Source organism: Nycticebus coucang, chromosome 1 (assembly GCF_027406575.1).
Source record: "Nycticebus coucang isolate mNycCou1 chromosome 1, mNycCou1.pri, whole genome shotgun sequence".
Taxonomy (NCBI): domain Eukaryota; kingdom Metazoa; phylum Chordata; class Mammalia; order Primates; family Lorisidae; genus Nycticebus; species Nycticebus coucang.
In genome coordinates, this window is record NC_069780.1 from 79,250,001 (window position 1) to 79,264,756 (window position 14,756).

Genomic DNA, 14,756 nt, shown 5'->3' on the forward strand with positions numbered 1-14,756 from the left:
AAATAGCAACCTTAGTCTGTCCCTCTCCATCCCTCCTATCCCGCCTTTTAAAAAACCAAAGAGTTTATTTACTCATTTACTACTTGACATATATTTGTTTACCATCAGTCTCTTACCCCCTACCGCCTAGAATGAGAAGCTGTCTGAATAGAGACTTTACCTGTTTCCTTCACTGCTGTATGTGGAGTGTCTCTACAGAAAAGCTCTCATGAAGTTGGTGCTAATTAGATGTTGATTCACTAAATACATAAATAGGTGGTGCCCATAGCTCAGTCGGCAGAGCACCGGCCACATACACCCAGGGTGGCAGGTTTGAACCCGGCCTGGGCCTGGTAAGCAACAATGACAACTGCAACCAAAAAATACTCAGGGGTTGTGGCGGGAACCTGTAGTCCCAGCTACTTGGGAGGCTGAGGCAAGAGAATTGTTTAAGCTCAAGAGTTTGAGGTTTCTGTGAGCTGTAATGCTACAGCACTCTACCCAGGGTGACAGCTGGAGACTGTCTCAAAAAAAAAAAAAAAAGAAAGAAATCATAAATAATTTGTATTCCAGAGCTCAAGCAGAGCTTTCTCATTTGGACAGATATCTGTTTGGCCAGAATAAGGAAACCAGGCTCCAAATGTGGAGACATAAGGTTGAATAGAAAAAACTAAAATTTCCAAAACTAAGCCAAAATATGTTAAAGCATGAGGTTGTTAACTTGTGACAGTTATATTTTTCAGATTTGATATATAGCTTAGAAATGCTAGAAAGACAGGAGGAGGCCAACATGGGTGCTTGTTTTTCCATCCTTAGGACGAGTTAGGATCTAGAGGGAATTTGAAGAATCATCTTTTTCTTTTTTTTTTTTTTTGCAGTTTTTTGGCCGGGGCTGGGTTTGAACCAGCCACCTCTGGCATATGGGGCCAGCACCCTACTCCTTTGAGCCACAGGCACTGCCCTGAAGTACTATTTTTAATTTAATTAAACCAACTGGCTTTTTAATACTTCTTCGTTAAAATGCTTTAATGAAAATACCTAAGAATAGTTTTAAACAATATTAAAAGGACACTCCTAAATAGAAATTATTTAATTACTGTGTCTTTTTTTTTTTTAATGAGACAGAGTCTCATTCTGTTGCTCTGGGTAGGTACCTGTAAACCGTGGTGTCATAGTTTATAGTAACCTCAGAGGGCTCAAGAGATCCTCTCGTCTCAGTTTTTCTATTTTTAGTAGAGACAGGGTCTTGTTTTTGCATCAGGCTGGTCTTGAACTTCTGAGGTCAGGCAGTCCACCCACCTTGGCCTCCCAGAGTATTAGGATTACAGGTGTGAACCATGGCATATGGCCAATTACTATGTCTTTAATTTGAAATTATATATTGCTATATTTTATAGTTAAATTAAGGATGTTTAGTGGTAGAGATTCAGCACTCTGGACCTGGGTACCCACTCCTTTTTTTTTTTTTTTTTTTTTTTTTTGAGACAGAATCTCACTTTGTCACCCCTGATAGAGTGCTATGGCATCATAGCTCACAGCAACCTCAAACTCTTGGGTTCAAGTGATTCTCTTGCCTCAGCTTCCCAAGTAGTGGGACTACAGGCATCCACCACAATACCTGGCTATTTTAGAGGTGGGGTCTCGCTCTGGCTCAGGCTGGTCTTGAACCTGTGAGTTCAAGTGAGCCACCGTGCCCAGCTCTGGGTACCCAATCTTAATATAGTCCCAGAAATTCCTTCAAAGATGATCTCAAAGTAGAGAAAAGCATGAATCCATGCTTAGTCACCCAAAGTGTTTTGTTTCAGTTCTCAAACTAGTTATCTCTTTTATTTATAGCATATTCCTTTTTTCAGAAGTATAGTCATCCTTTGTATTTTTGCCACTTTGTGTAAGTTAACGAGTTCCAAGTTTAAAATAGTGAAAAATTTCAGGAAATAAGTTCAGCGGGGATTCCCAGACTGTTGATCAAGAAAAACATCATGGATACATTTAGAGGTTAGAAGAACATTAGAATCCAGACAGAAACTTTAGCAACATTCTAAAATAATGTGTTCAAATTTATATTATACAACATAACTTATACAATAATATTTTTGCTTTAGTAGCAGAGTATATATGTATAATTATTTAAAAAATCAGATCTTGATTAGTTTAAATAACCCATTTGTATCCTAGTTTGTGATTATAGAAATTAACTTTTCTGAGGGCTTCTTATTTCAGTAGTACATGTAATGTTAGCCATTCTACTTTAGGATTATACTTAACACATGGCTGTACTCTGAATTTTTGTTAAAAGCTTGTAATTACTCTTCATTTTTCCTAAATTTCATTCTTTTTCTATGCTTTTTGACCACTCTGTGATCCTAGGATGTAGTTATAGAACACCTGAGATGTAGTGGTATCTTTATGGTTAGTCTTGCCTCAGTTTCTGACTCTTCTAAGCTGTTCTTACATGTCTGCCAAATTAATATTTTCAAAGCAATCCTTTAAGCAAGTCAAGTAAGCCTGCTATTCCAAACCTTCATAATTCAATGAAAGCTGTTCCCTATCTTGGTATTTTATCATTTGGCTTCTTTCTAATTCATTTACCTCTATCTCTCAGCATAGAGGCTTAGCTGCATTTAGTCCCATTTGCTGGGCTCCATGTTATACCAGTAACACAATGATTGCCCAGGGCTTCCTGCTCCCCCTCCCACCTCCTTAAGTTTTTCTGTTAGGTTGAGAAGTCTTCACCTCATTCCATCTCTCCAACATTCCATATTCTCCACATTTGTCATTGATGCAGCTTAGGATCCATTTCTTTTCTTTTTTTTTTTTTTTGAGACAGAACCTCAAGCTGTCACCCTGGGTAGAGTGCTATGACATCACAGCTCACAGCAATCTCCAACTCCTGGGCTCAAGTGATTCTCTTGCCTCAGCCTCCCAAGTAGCTGGGATTATAGGCGCCTGCCACAATGCCTGGCTATTCCATTTCTTCCTTTAAAACTTTTCTTCTATTTAATGAACACTGATCATTCCTTCTTCTGAATCTTTTTTTTGAGACAGTCTCACTTTGTCCCCCTGGTAAAGTGCTGTGAATTCATAGCTCACAGCAACTTCAAACTCTTGAGTTAAAGCAATCCTTTTGCCTCAGCCTCCCAAGTAGCTGGGACTTCAGGCACTCACCACAGTGCCTGGTTATTTTTAGAGATGGGGGTCTCACTCTGACTCAGGCTGGTCTCCAACCTGTGAGCTCAAGCAATCCACCTGCCTCGGCCTCCCAGGGTGCTAGCATTATAGGTATGAGGCACCGCACCCAGCCCTTCTTCTGAATCTTAACTTCATTATAAATTGTTAACATCCGTGTCTTTTCCTGTTTGATTACATATGGTCTTCATGTGTTGATTAAGATATATCTGTCTTGTCCCAAGTAAAAATATATAACTCCCTCTCTGGAGAAATATCCTGGACCCCCACTGTAGGCTCTGTTCTTTACCATTACATTAAAAGAACTGTGATATAGAAAAAATATATATAACACTGGTTACATAGCTTTATAATCTAAAATCTAAACTATGATCAGTCTAAAAATTTAGCTTACGCATTACCTGTATTTACTTATAACTTGTCATAATTCTGAAATTCTCATGAAAATTTAATAAAGGTGAATTAAAAAGTGGTTTTATTTTAGATTTAATGTCTTCATTTCAATTTGCTTTCCTCGAATCTCTGGTTATGTGGATAGACCAGTTTTAAGCCTGCATTATTAATATAGTTGCATTGCGTATAGCTAAAAACTAGCCTCAGCTTTGGTTTTTGGAGATTGTATATAGTTTTGCTTGGTGTGTTTCCCTAATCATTACTAAGTCCTGAGATTTAATTTACAAGATTATGGATAAAATTTTTTCTAATATACTTAACTGAGTTCGTGTCTTTTTTAAAGATCATTATGCTTCTTGACTTTCTATTCTTTTTAAGCTCTAAGACTTAATATTGAATGTTATTTTTATTATACTTAAGGTTCAATTATAAGCTGATTTGTGGTTAGATTGACTAATATCAGTGTTTAATATAAATCCAAATAAAAGGAAATTTCCTTTACTTAGATCTGATTGAAGTTGGAGAAGCCCAGTTTACCTAGCTAACCTTGAAATTGAAAGGAAAGGGCGGCACCTGTGGTCAAGTGGGTAGGGCGCCGGTCCCATATGCCGGAGGTGGCAGGTTCAAACCCAGCCCCGGCCAAAAAAAATAATAATAATACGATTAGGGAGGCACCTGTGGCTCAGTCGGTAAAGCGCTGGCCCCATATACCAAGGGTGGCGGGTTCAAACCCTGCCCTGGCTGAACTGCAACCAAAAAATAGCTGTGCGTTGTGGCAGGCACCTGTAGTCCCAACTACTCAGGAGGCTGAGGCAAGAGAATCGCTTAAGCCCAGGAGTTGGAGGTTGCTGTGAGCTGTATGATGCCACGGCACTCTACCAAGGGCCATAAAGTGAAACTCCGTCTCTACAAAAAAAAAAGAAATTGAAAGGAAATTATATTGCAAATGAATGATTTGTTTGTGCTAACCATTAGCCAGGCTCACCATGATTATATACACATCGGATTTTATATATTATATTAGATGTGACATTTTAGCTATCTTAGTTTTTATTCATTAAAATGATTTTTCTTACATATCAGATTAAAATTTTTACTTAAATTTTAACATCTGACTGTGGCTTAGTTCCAGGATAATGAAGTGTGTTACATGTGACATACACTTTACCACTAGTAGCAAATCTTGCTTTCTTTGCTTCTGCTGATGCATCATTGTAGAATACCATGACAGCATAAAGGAATACTACATAGTAGAGAGAAAAACAGTTTGATATGTAATTAAAAGGACACAATTATTATAAACTGTTACATGATGTGGGATTTCTTACAAAGTTTTTTTCTTCTATTCAAATGTTGCTAAGGATTTGAAGCGTTCCTTACCATCTGGACTTGGTCTCTCAGAAACCCAAATTACATCTCATGGCTATGACAGTACCAAAGAGGGGATTATTGAAGCAGGAGCACTTCAAGGTAAGAGCACTTGTGTTTGTAAAGGTGCCTGAGATGGAGGATGGAAGTTACCAAATGATACCTTCAGCACAAGAATTGAGTACTTTGATTCTATGATAAAATACAAATATAAACATAATCCTTTTTATCCAATTTAAGTAATTTATGAATTGTTTTAATAGTCTTCACATAAATAGATCAGTATGCATAATTTCACTAATTATTATTTAAGAATTGGTTTTAAAATACTGAAATAAAAACACAAAACTGTAGATTGGATTATTTTAACTTATAACCACAAAATTTATATCTTAACAAATAAACTGTTGATTTGTATAAATACGTATTTCCAATTTTAAAGCAAATAGGAAAATGAACTTTTGCCTTTCCTACTATATGTGCTGTGTAGGAGATCTCCAAGACTACTCTCAGGTTCAGTAAACTGCCAGGAGGACTCGAAAGATTCAATACATAGTCACACTCAGGGCTGTGATTTATTACAGTGAAAAAATACTAAGTGCATTTAGTAAAGGTAAAAGATAAAGTCAGGGGCAAACTAGGCGTAAGCTTCCAAGGGTCTTCTCCTAGTGTAGTCATAGAAATTGTTAGTTCCCCAGCAATGAGATAGGACAATGTATGTGAAATGTTGCTGACCAGGGAAGCTCTTTTAGAGACCCGGTACTGGGGATCTTTTTTTTGGGGGGGAAGGGCCTGCTTACGTAGGCATCCAGAAGAAAAGCAAGTAAAAGCAGCATAAACCACATTGTTGGTATAAACACTTGAAGCTCAGGAGTCATTCATTCTTTTTTTTTTTTTGTAGAGACAGAGTCTCACTGTACCATCCTCGGGTAGAGTGCCATGACTTCACACGGCTCACAGCAACCTCTAACTCTTGGGCTTACGCAATTCTCTTGCCTCAGCCTCCCGAGCAGCTGGGACTGTAGGTGCCCGCCACAACGCCCGGCTATTTTTTTGTTGCAGTTTGGCCGGGGCTGGGTTTGAATCCGCCACCCTCGGCATATAGGGCCGGTGCCCTACTCACTGAGCCACAGGCACCGCCAGAGTCATTCATTCTTAATTGTTCTGAGAATGGAGGAAATCCCTCCCAATTCAAGTCAAGGGCCAGATACTAGTCAAGGGCCAATCTTGTAAGCAGGTCTTTTTAAGTATAGCAGAGCGTGGTGGTGAGACCAGTGGATTGCCTGAGCTCAAGAGTTCAAGACCAGCCTGAGCAATAGCCAGGCATTGTGGCAGGTGCCTGTAGTCCTGAGACAAGAGGATCTCTTAAGACCAAGAGTTTGAAGTTCTTGTGAGCTATGATGCCACGGCATTCTACCAAGGACAACAAAGTGACATTCTTGTCTCAAAAAAATAAAAAAGGAAATAAAGGATAGCCAGTTAGACCTACTATTCTGCACACATCTCACATACATACATATATATACATATGTACATATAATACACATGTATACATATATACATACATATATATGTAATGTTTTTATAAGGGGGAAAATGTCTCTTTTTTTAATGCTTTTGCCTGTTACAACTTTTTTCAGGTTTTTTTAATGTGAGTGAAAGAAAGTAAAACCATGTAAACTTTGAATGTGGAAAATAGAGTGTTTTCACAATAGTGCTTTAGTTAAAGTGTAGCTATAGGCTCAGCGCCTGTAGCTCAAGCGGCTTGAGCGCCAGCCACATACACCTGAGCTGGCGGGTTTGAATCCAGCCTGGGCCCGCCAAATAACAATGACAACTACAACCAAAAAATAGCCAGGTGTTGTGGTGGGCACTTGTAGTCCCAGCTCCTTGGGAGGCTGAGGCAAGAGAATCGCTTAAGCCCAAGAGTTTGAGGTTGCTGTGAGCTGTGACAGCTTGAGACTCTGTCTCAAAAAGAAAAAAAAAAGTGTAGCTATAGTTGACGTTCAATGAAGTATATCTTAATGCTGCATTGAAATTTCACAAAATGAAGAAAAAGGTTTTCCTGCCTTTGCAATCCTTACCCCTCTTGTAGATAGTAGTATTCTGTATTTTTATTATACTCTTGACCAATACTTTATTCAAGAACAATTGAGACTTTTGAAATATGTTCTTTGCTATATGAATCCTAAAAATAGGCATTTAGGATAATTTAGTATAATGTCTCCTATTCCAGGCTGTGAAATGAACGAGCTATCTACAACATCATTTTCCCTCTTTGCATTCTTAAGTTTAGAAAAGTGAAGCTATAGAAAGGGAGCAAATATGTCAATATTTGAGGCATTGTGGCATTCTTATATAGGTGATAACTTTGAATTTGGAAAGATAACAGTAGCATACAAATGGGGGTGATCAGGGATGGTTTGTTTTCTCATGTCCCTGACCCTCCCGTTCATTGGTTTATGACTGTTGAGTGCCTAAAACATAATTTGATATCATTTGGACCAGTCACCAATTTAAAAATTAAATGTCAACATAGAATAAAACACTAATTTTACTATTAAGGCATTTTAAGTATTTTCCATGAAATTATTTGGCTGACATTTGATTTAATCTTTTTTCCCTTAAGTGAAATTGAGTATTCACTTCAACTGGTATAAAATGTAATGCACGAGCATTAAAATGCTAGTCAGTTTGACTTGTTTACAGATATATCCTAATCCTTCAAATTGGAATAAAGAGAATGTTTCATGACAATGGCAGTAATTAACATCTCTTTGTCTCTTTGAACTGAGTTTATAAAACATCTTTTAACTCACTGCATTGTTGATCAGTGTATTAAAAAGACAGTCATTCTGCCATACTCAAATTAAACATTGTAGTTTATATGCCCTTACTGTTTATATAAAACAATTTTAAAACATATATATAACATATATATTATATGTATATATAAAATTGTATATATATAATTTTGAAACATATATAAACATTGTTTATACAAAGCAATTATAAAATTATAAAACAGTGTTTTATAAGCCCTTATTTTAAGATATATGTAGATAAATTGGAACGAACATGAAAAAGAACCACAATGATTAAAATCTGGAAAATTGGTCTTATAAAAAACGTTAAATGAATTATGACTGTGTTAGCTCTCTGGAAAAATGATTGATAATAATTTTTTTTATTACTTGAGTAGTTACTACAAGAAGAATATGAGTATTATTTTTCCATCCATCTCCATCTGTTTCCACCTAGAGCGTATTTAGAAAAAAATGATACTAAAATTCATCCTAAATTCACAAATACTAAAATCTGCCTAAAAACAAAAATGTTGCAGGATCAATAAGAGTGAAAATCATGAATAAATCAAAGTTTATGAGTGAAGTGTACTTGGTTCTTGGGTTTTGTTTTAATGGGGATTTCTCTCATTATGTACATATATTCATACTCCTAGACTTCTGTTGTTGAGATGAAACAGATCTAATTCCCCAAATTTATTCAATTAGCAAGATCCTGGATTTTTAAGAGTTATTTTTTATTGGTTATTGTTTAGACTAGGCATGATGGCTCACAGCTGTAATCCTAGCACTTTGGGAGGCTGAAGCAGGTGGATTTCTTGAGCTCAGGAGTTTGAGACCAGCCTAAGCAAGATTGAAACCCGTCTGTACTAAAATAGAAAAGAAATAAAACAAAATCATAAATAAATACTTAAAATATTGAAGATACAGCACAGTGATAATTACCTTTGGTGAAACACAAAAGATAGAAGTCCCAGTTACCTCAGCGGCACATTATTTGACATTATAGTTTGGAAAGTTATGTTTGTTATAGATTTTATGCACATCTCATGTTGTGCCATAGCGTTAGTCCTTATGCAGGATTAATAAACGGCAATGACTAGAACGACAGAGATCTATTTTCCTGGGGTCATCAAGACATGACACTGTAGTAGTCTTATTTAATACTTATAATAGAATCCCTTGTCCATTGGATAGTAGAGATATAGCCTTTGTTTAAAATGATAATTAGACTAGATAACTTATTCAGGTGCCTTCTAACTCAGCAAGTAATTTATGGATTAATGTTTTCTGTATTGAATTTAATAATGGTGATCCTGTGGTGTCAGAACATCTGGGTCTGTAATAAGAAACTGTCTTAAACTCTCTGGGTCTCATTTGTCTTACATTTTGATGTGAGAGTTCAGACTAGTCCATTTCCTTTATCCCTTCTAGTTTTAAACATTGTAATTCAACAGCTTTAAAGAGACAAGTATCTCACTTTAAAAGGTTGTGACAGGCTTGGCTTCCATAGCTCAGTGGTTAGGGCACTGGCCACATACACCAGGGCTGGTGGGTTCGAACCCAGCCCGAACCTGCTAAAACAACAATGACAACAACAACAACAAAAAAATAGCTGAGTGGCTCGGCCATAGCTCAGTGAATAGGGTGCTGGCCACATACACCGAAGCCTGCTAAACAACAATGACAACCGCAACTAAAAAAAACAAAAAAAAAAAATAGCCAGTCCTTGTGGCAGGCACCTGTAGTCGCAGATACTTGGGAGGCTGAGGCAAGAGAATTGCTTAAGCCACTGGTTCTCAACCTTCCTAATGCTGTGAGCCTTTAATACAGTTCCTGTGGGTCGTAACCTACAGTTTGAGAACCGCTGGCTTAAGCCAAGAGTTTGAGGTTGCTGTGAGCTATGATGGCACGGCACTCTACCAAAGGGTGACATAGAGGGACTGTGTCTCAAACAAAAAATTGTAACAATCTATTTAGGTCTCTTGCATATTTGAATTTTAATGGGAGATCCAGCCTAAATTAAAGTGTTTATACTATTAGACCTAGTGACTTTCTGCAACATAACTTAGTATATCTGGAATATGACCAGTTATTACTAATCATAAGTAAGGAAACTAGATGTTGATTCTTTGTCATGAGAAAATTGAATTATGAGTTTGATACATTGTATGTTTTCCAGAGAACTACAGAAGAGTGTAATTGAAATAAAAGCCCATTATAGACATTAAAAAAGATTCAGCTAGCTGTGGAAGGAGTTTCATATATTTTTTAATTCTTTTTAATCATCATTTCTCTTTGGTTTCAGGCTGAACATTAGCAACAATGTTGAGTAGTCAGTATTTCTTAATCTGTGGATAGCTAATGTTAAGTAATTTGCTGGGTTCCTGATATTATGTGATAGAACCAGAATTTCACATCCAGAGTTAAATTTAAAACTCAGTTGTGTTTCATTCAAAAATTGTGTTCATTCTCCTGGTTCCCAAACCTGGTTGTGTTTGAGACTCATCTTGAGTAACTTTTAGAAAACAATAGATGCCTGTTTCACTGACAGTCTGTAGATCGTTTGGCATGCCCCAAGTGTGGTTTAATAGCTTCAGTAGTGATTCATATGATCAGTCAGAAAATACTCTATATCAGCACTTCCAGTACATACACATCACCTGGGCTACTTGTGAGAATGTAGATTCAGGTTCAGTAGGTAGAGGGAGGGCCTGAGATTTAGGTCCCTTGCATCTGCATTATGAAAAACAATGAGCTATATTATGTGATATTTGAGTTATGATTTGAAACTTTTGACTACAATTACTATGACTGCTTGAGGCATTCACATTTCTGTAAGACATATTCAAGCATTTTTTTTTTTTTTTTTTGTAGAGACAGAGTCTCACTGTACCGCCCTCAGGTAGAGTGCCGTGGCGTCACACGGCTCACAGCAACCTCTAACTCTTGGGCTTAAGCGATTCTCTTGCCTCAGCCTCCCAAGCAGCTGGGACTACAAGCGCCCGCCACAACGCCCGGCTATTTTTTTGTTGCAGTTTGGCCGGGGCTGGGTTTGAACCCGCCACCCTCGGCATATGGGGCCGGTGCCCTACTCACTGAGCCACAGGCGCCGCCCTCAAGCATGTTTTAATATCCCTAAAATAAAATGCCTTTGGATCTTTACTAAATGAATTTTTCCTTAATATATAAAAGTTACAAAATAGTTACTTAAGGTTTAATTAAATCAGAGTCTAGGTAAAGTCCTGTTTAGATGCGATCTTGCCAAATTTCTTGTATAGTTATGTGTTTTGTTTTGGTTTGATTAAACGTAATGAAAAGTTTACATGAGAACTCAGCCTGGTGGCATCCATTTATTAGTCCTTTCCTACAAGAAAGCAAATGTATTAATTCAAGCTCTTAAACCTAGTGCTTAAATATTTTAAAGGAAATATCAGTAAACCTGTATTCAGAATGTACAGTATTCAGAGGAGGAGAAGGATTTTCACAGTTAAAATGTCTACCCTTTTCAGGTTCCCCCGCACCACCATTGCCATCTGTTATGTCTCCTAGCAGGGTTGCAGCTAGTCCACTGGCTCAACAAGGAAGTGATTTAATTGTTCCTGCAGGTATTCACTGCACTGATCAATACAGCCCTTATTGCTACTGCTGAAGCTAAACTAATTCCCTTGGTTTCATAATCACTTACTTTATTGTATTCTTAGGTGTGTGTTATTCTGGCTTTTTTGGTGGCTGCCTTATTAACAATAAGAGAAATAATCTTTCTAGCCATAGCCTTTCTTTCTGGCTTTTCAAAGTAACTAGGCCATATCTCAAACCTGAGCTCTATTTTAAAATTAAAAACATTGTGAAATTTGACTTAACTCATCCATTCTTTGCTGTAGGAAAAAATTGGTTTCTTGTTTGATTCTAAACTCTCTGCTTTGCAGCTCTGCCCTCTGTTTTCACTTAAATGAAAAAGCAACCTTCAACAATTGGATTGTTTATTTTGGGTAACAGGTTAAGTGGAAAAGGTGGTATCTTCTTATTTTCTCTTCAATTTACAAGTAGTTTGCAGATTGCAGTAGTGTAACAAAATAGGTAATTTACCAGTTATCCCTAGTGAAAAACACTTGAGAAAAATCCATGTCTTTACTTTGCACTTGTTCATGTTACTGGAGTGTGACAAGGGAAAAAATGAAAATTTCTTTTTTATATGAATATTAACATTTATATTTTATTTCTGTGAGAATTTTGTAGATTCCTAAATGTGTTTCACTTATTCCTAAATGAGAACACTGTTCTCAATCTTAGACTGTGGGAAAGCTGTGGTAAACATTGGTCAGGCTGTAGGAATAAATAAGAGAAGAAATTTTCGCCAACTCTGATTTTTTAAACCTGTTTTTACAGCATTTTCTTTTTTTCCTTATTTTGTTGTTCTTTTTAAATTTTTATAACATTTCCATCTGAAGATATTAGTATCATAAACATTAATGGAACATTTTTCTGCTTTGTTTTACTGTTAGGAACTATATTGTTGTCTAGTTGCTTTCGTGTCATAAATTCTTAATTGTTAGAACAGTACATTGTCAGGACATTACACTGCCTTTATTCATTATGGCTGTTGTGTGGAGTTTTTTTTTTTTTTTTTGGTTTCTTGAGAAACAGATGCACAATGTAGGTTTTGTTTCAACTCGGCCTTTCAGACTAGTGATAAGAAATTTTAGCAGCTACTTGAATTGAACTATTAAATAAAATTTGAATTATTTTTTCAAATCCTCCAAAATTACAGCAACATCCTGTTGTTGTTCTGGGCTGAGCATTACAATGAAAGAGATCACCATGGGGGCATACATGGCCTTTCAAATTTCTTACTGACAAAGATAATTCTTTTTAGAGTCATTAAGTAGTAAGATTAGTTGTGAAAAATTTGTTTTTCTTGTAGTGAACAGTTGCTTATATAGAAAAGAAGGCTGATTGCAACACTTTTTTTTTTTTAAGAAGTCAGACGAACCATATCACATTTGTGTTTAGAAGCAGAAATGTTTCTCAGGTGATTAGGAAATTATTTGCAGTGATTCTAGAGAGTTCTAATTCTTCTCTTTGTGGGAAACTTTTTATTTCTTAGATGCATAAGTAGTTTAATTTGAACAACATCAATTTCTTTTTCTTTTTCTGTTTGTCTTTATCTGGATTGTGCTTTTTATCTTTTGTTATGATCATGCAGGTGGCCAGAGAACACAGACAAAAAGTGGACCAGTTATTCTAGCAGATGAAATTAAAAATCCTGCAATGGAAAAGTTAGAACTTGTTAGAAAGTGGAGTCTGAACACCTATAAGGTTTGTAATTTTTTAATATTTCCACCCTAAATGATTCTAAGAATTTTCATTTCTGTGTTATTCAAATTATATTGCAATTATATGAATATAGAGGAGAGGAAAATGGCCATCTTAATATGGTAGATATATAATTAGAATATTGCTGATCTTTTTATGTAATTTAAAAAGTGCAAACAAATACTGAAATGCTTATTAACTGACAGATAATGTACATAATTGAAGAAATGTTGTACCTTATACATTTAGCTGTAAAGCTGCTTGTAGATATGACTGCCTCCCTTTTTGATCCTTTTTAGCAGCTGAAGGTCAAGAGAGGTATATTAATTCTCCCCAAGTTTGAAATTATCTGATCTTACTGTAGTAGCTAAGAATTAACTGTATAGGCAGCACTGTATTGATTGCAAGAGTTAGATTCCTAAAGTTTGTTAACATTGTTAGTTGCATTTGGTGATTGTTTTTCTTAGGCTTTCCATAAACAATAAGCAAATTATTTATACTGCATTTGATGTACAGGTTGTCCCTGGGTTATGAACATAATAGGTTCTTTAGGTTTGTTCTTAAGTTGAATTTGCATGTAAGTTGGAACAGGTACATTTACCTTGCAAGTCGTACGTTAGTTAAATATTTGTAACCTGGAGACTGCTTGTATTATAAATAACTCCAGCCCCAAATTCATGGAGTACCTTTGAATCTTAACAGGGACAAGACAATAGAATTCTTCAAATAATAAAGTGGTTGAAAGCCCTAGCAGCTTAGGTTAGAATATTGGCAACAACTTTCTCTGTATTCCTGAACTGGTTGTGGGTCTAGTGGTTAATAAATCGAGAATTCTTTGTATTTTTATACAGAGCACGTCTTTTATGTGTCTTCTCAAGGGTAATAGAGAAGTGAATTTATTCTTTCAGTTAATACATTTGAAGTCCTTTACAAAAGCACAGGTTTTTTTAAGGTGGTAAAAATGCCCTGAAATGAGCTCCACGAATCTTTCCAAAAATTACTCAGTTCTTATTAATGTGGAATCTGAGACACACTGATGGTAGTCCTGAGAAAATGATGCTTAAACTCATCAGACATTCTACTAAATCATTGCCCTTTCTGTTCTCAAAGGTATGGATTCTCTCATTCCATGTATTGTTTTGCGTTTATATTTCCTCATTATCACAACCGTTCACAAATTTCTTCTCCATCTTCTTGCTGATCCTGCGTATCCAGTCACCCATTAAATCCTGTGGATTCTGCCTCCTTAATATTTTTTTGCTTTTCCCCCTTTTCTCCATCTCATCCTTCACAGCCATAGTCTACATAGTTACTCTCTCCTGTTGCCGTAATAGCTACTTAACCTATTCTCTTAGATTACATATTCTGTTCTATCCAGTGTTCTTTGCTCTTGCTTAAAATCCTTCAGTTGATCCCAGCTGACCCCTGTCTACCTTTCCAACATTGTCTCCTACTGCTCGTCTCTTCTGCGTGTGGATCCAGTGGTCCATGCGAAAGCCTTGCTTAGGAGGCTTCCTAAGCGATCAGTGCTTTCTCAGACTTCTATAACTTTATTCGTGAGGCTGTATTTGTCTGCTGCTTGTAATTCCCTTTTATTTCACTTGTTTATCTTTCATGCCAGACTGAACTTCATCTATTTATTAAATGTATTTATTCGGCCATTCCTTTCCAATCTACCTCTGTTAATTTTCTACTTCCATACATTTAAAG

At 36.4% G+C, this 14,756-nt stretch overlaps 1 protein-coding gene across 4 annotated transcripts in view; it reads left to right on the top strand.

The window, feature by feature from the left end:
- ARFIP1 (ADP ribosylation factor interacting protein 1) overlaps positions 1–14,756 on the top strand; it is a 120,741-nt gene that overhangs the window by 66,881 nt on the left and 39,104 nt on the right. For 3 of the 4 annotated variants that reach the window (XM_053583027.1, XM_053583036.1, XM_053583045.1), the window contains 3 exons: positions 4,920–5,028; positions 11,243–11,338; positions 12,937–13,049. In XM_053583027.1, the coding sequence (XP_053439002.1) occupies positions 4,920–5,028; positions 11,243–11,338; positions 12,937–13,049 (318 nt within the window). The remainder of the gene's footprint in view (positions 1–4,919; positions 5,029–11,242; positions 11,339–12,936; positions 13,050–14,756) is intronic. The other variant, XM_053583053.1, reaches the window with a different exon arrangement.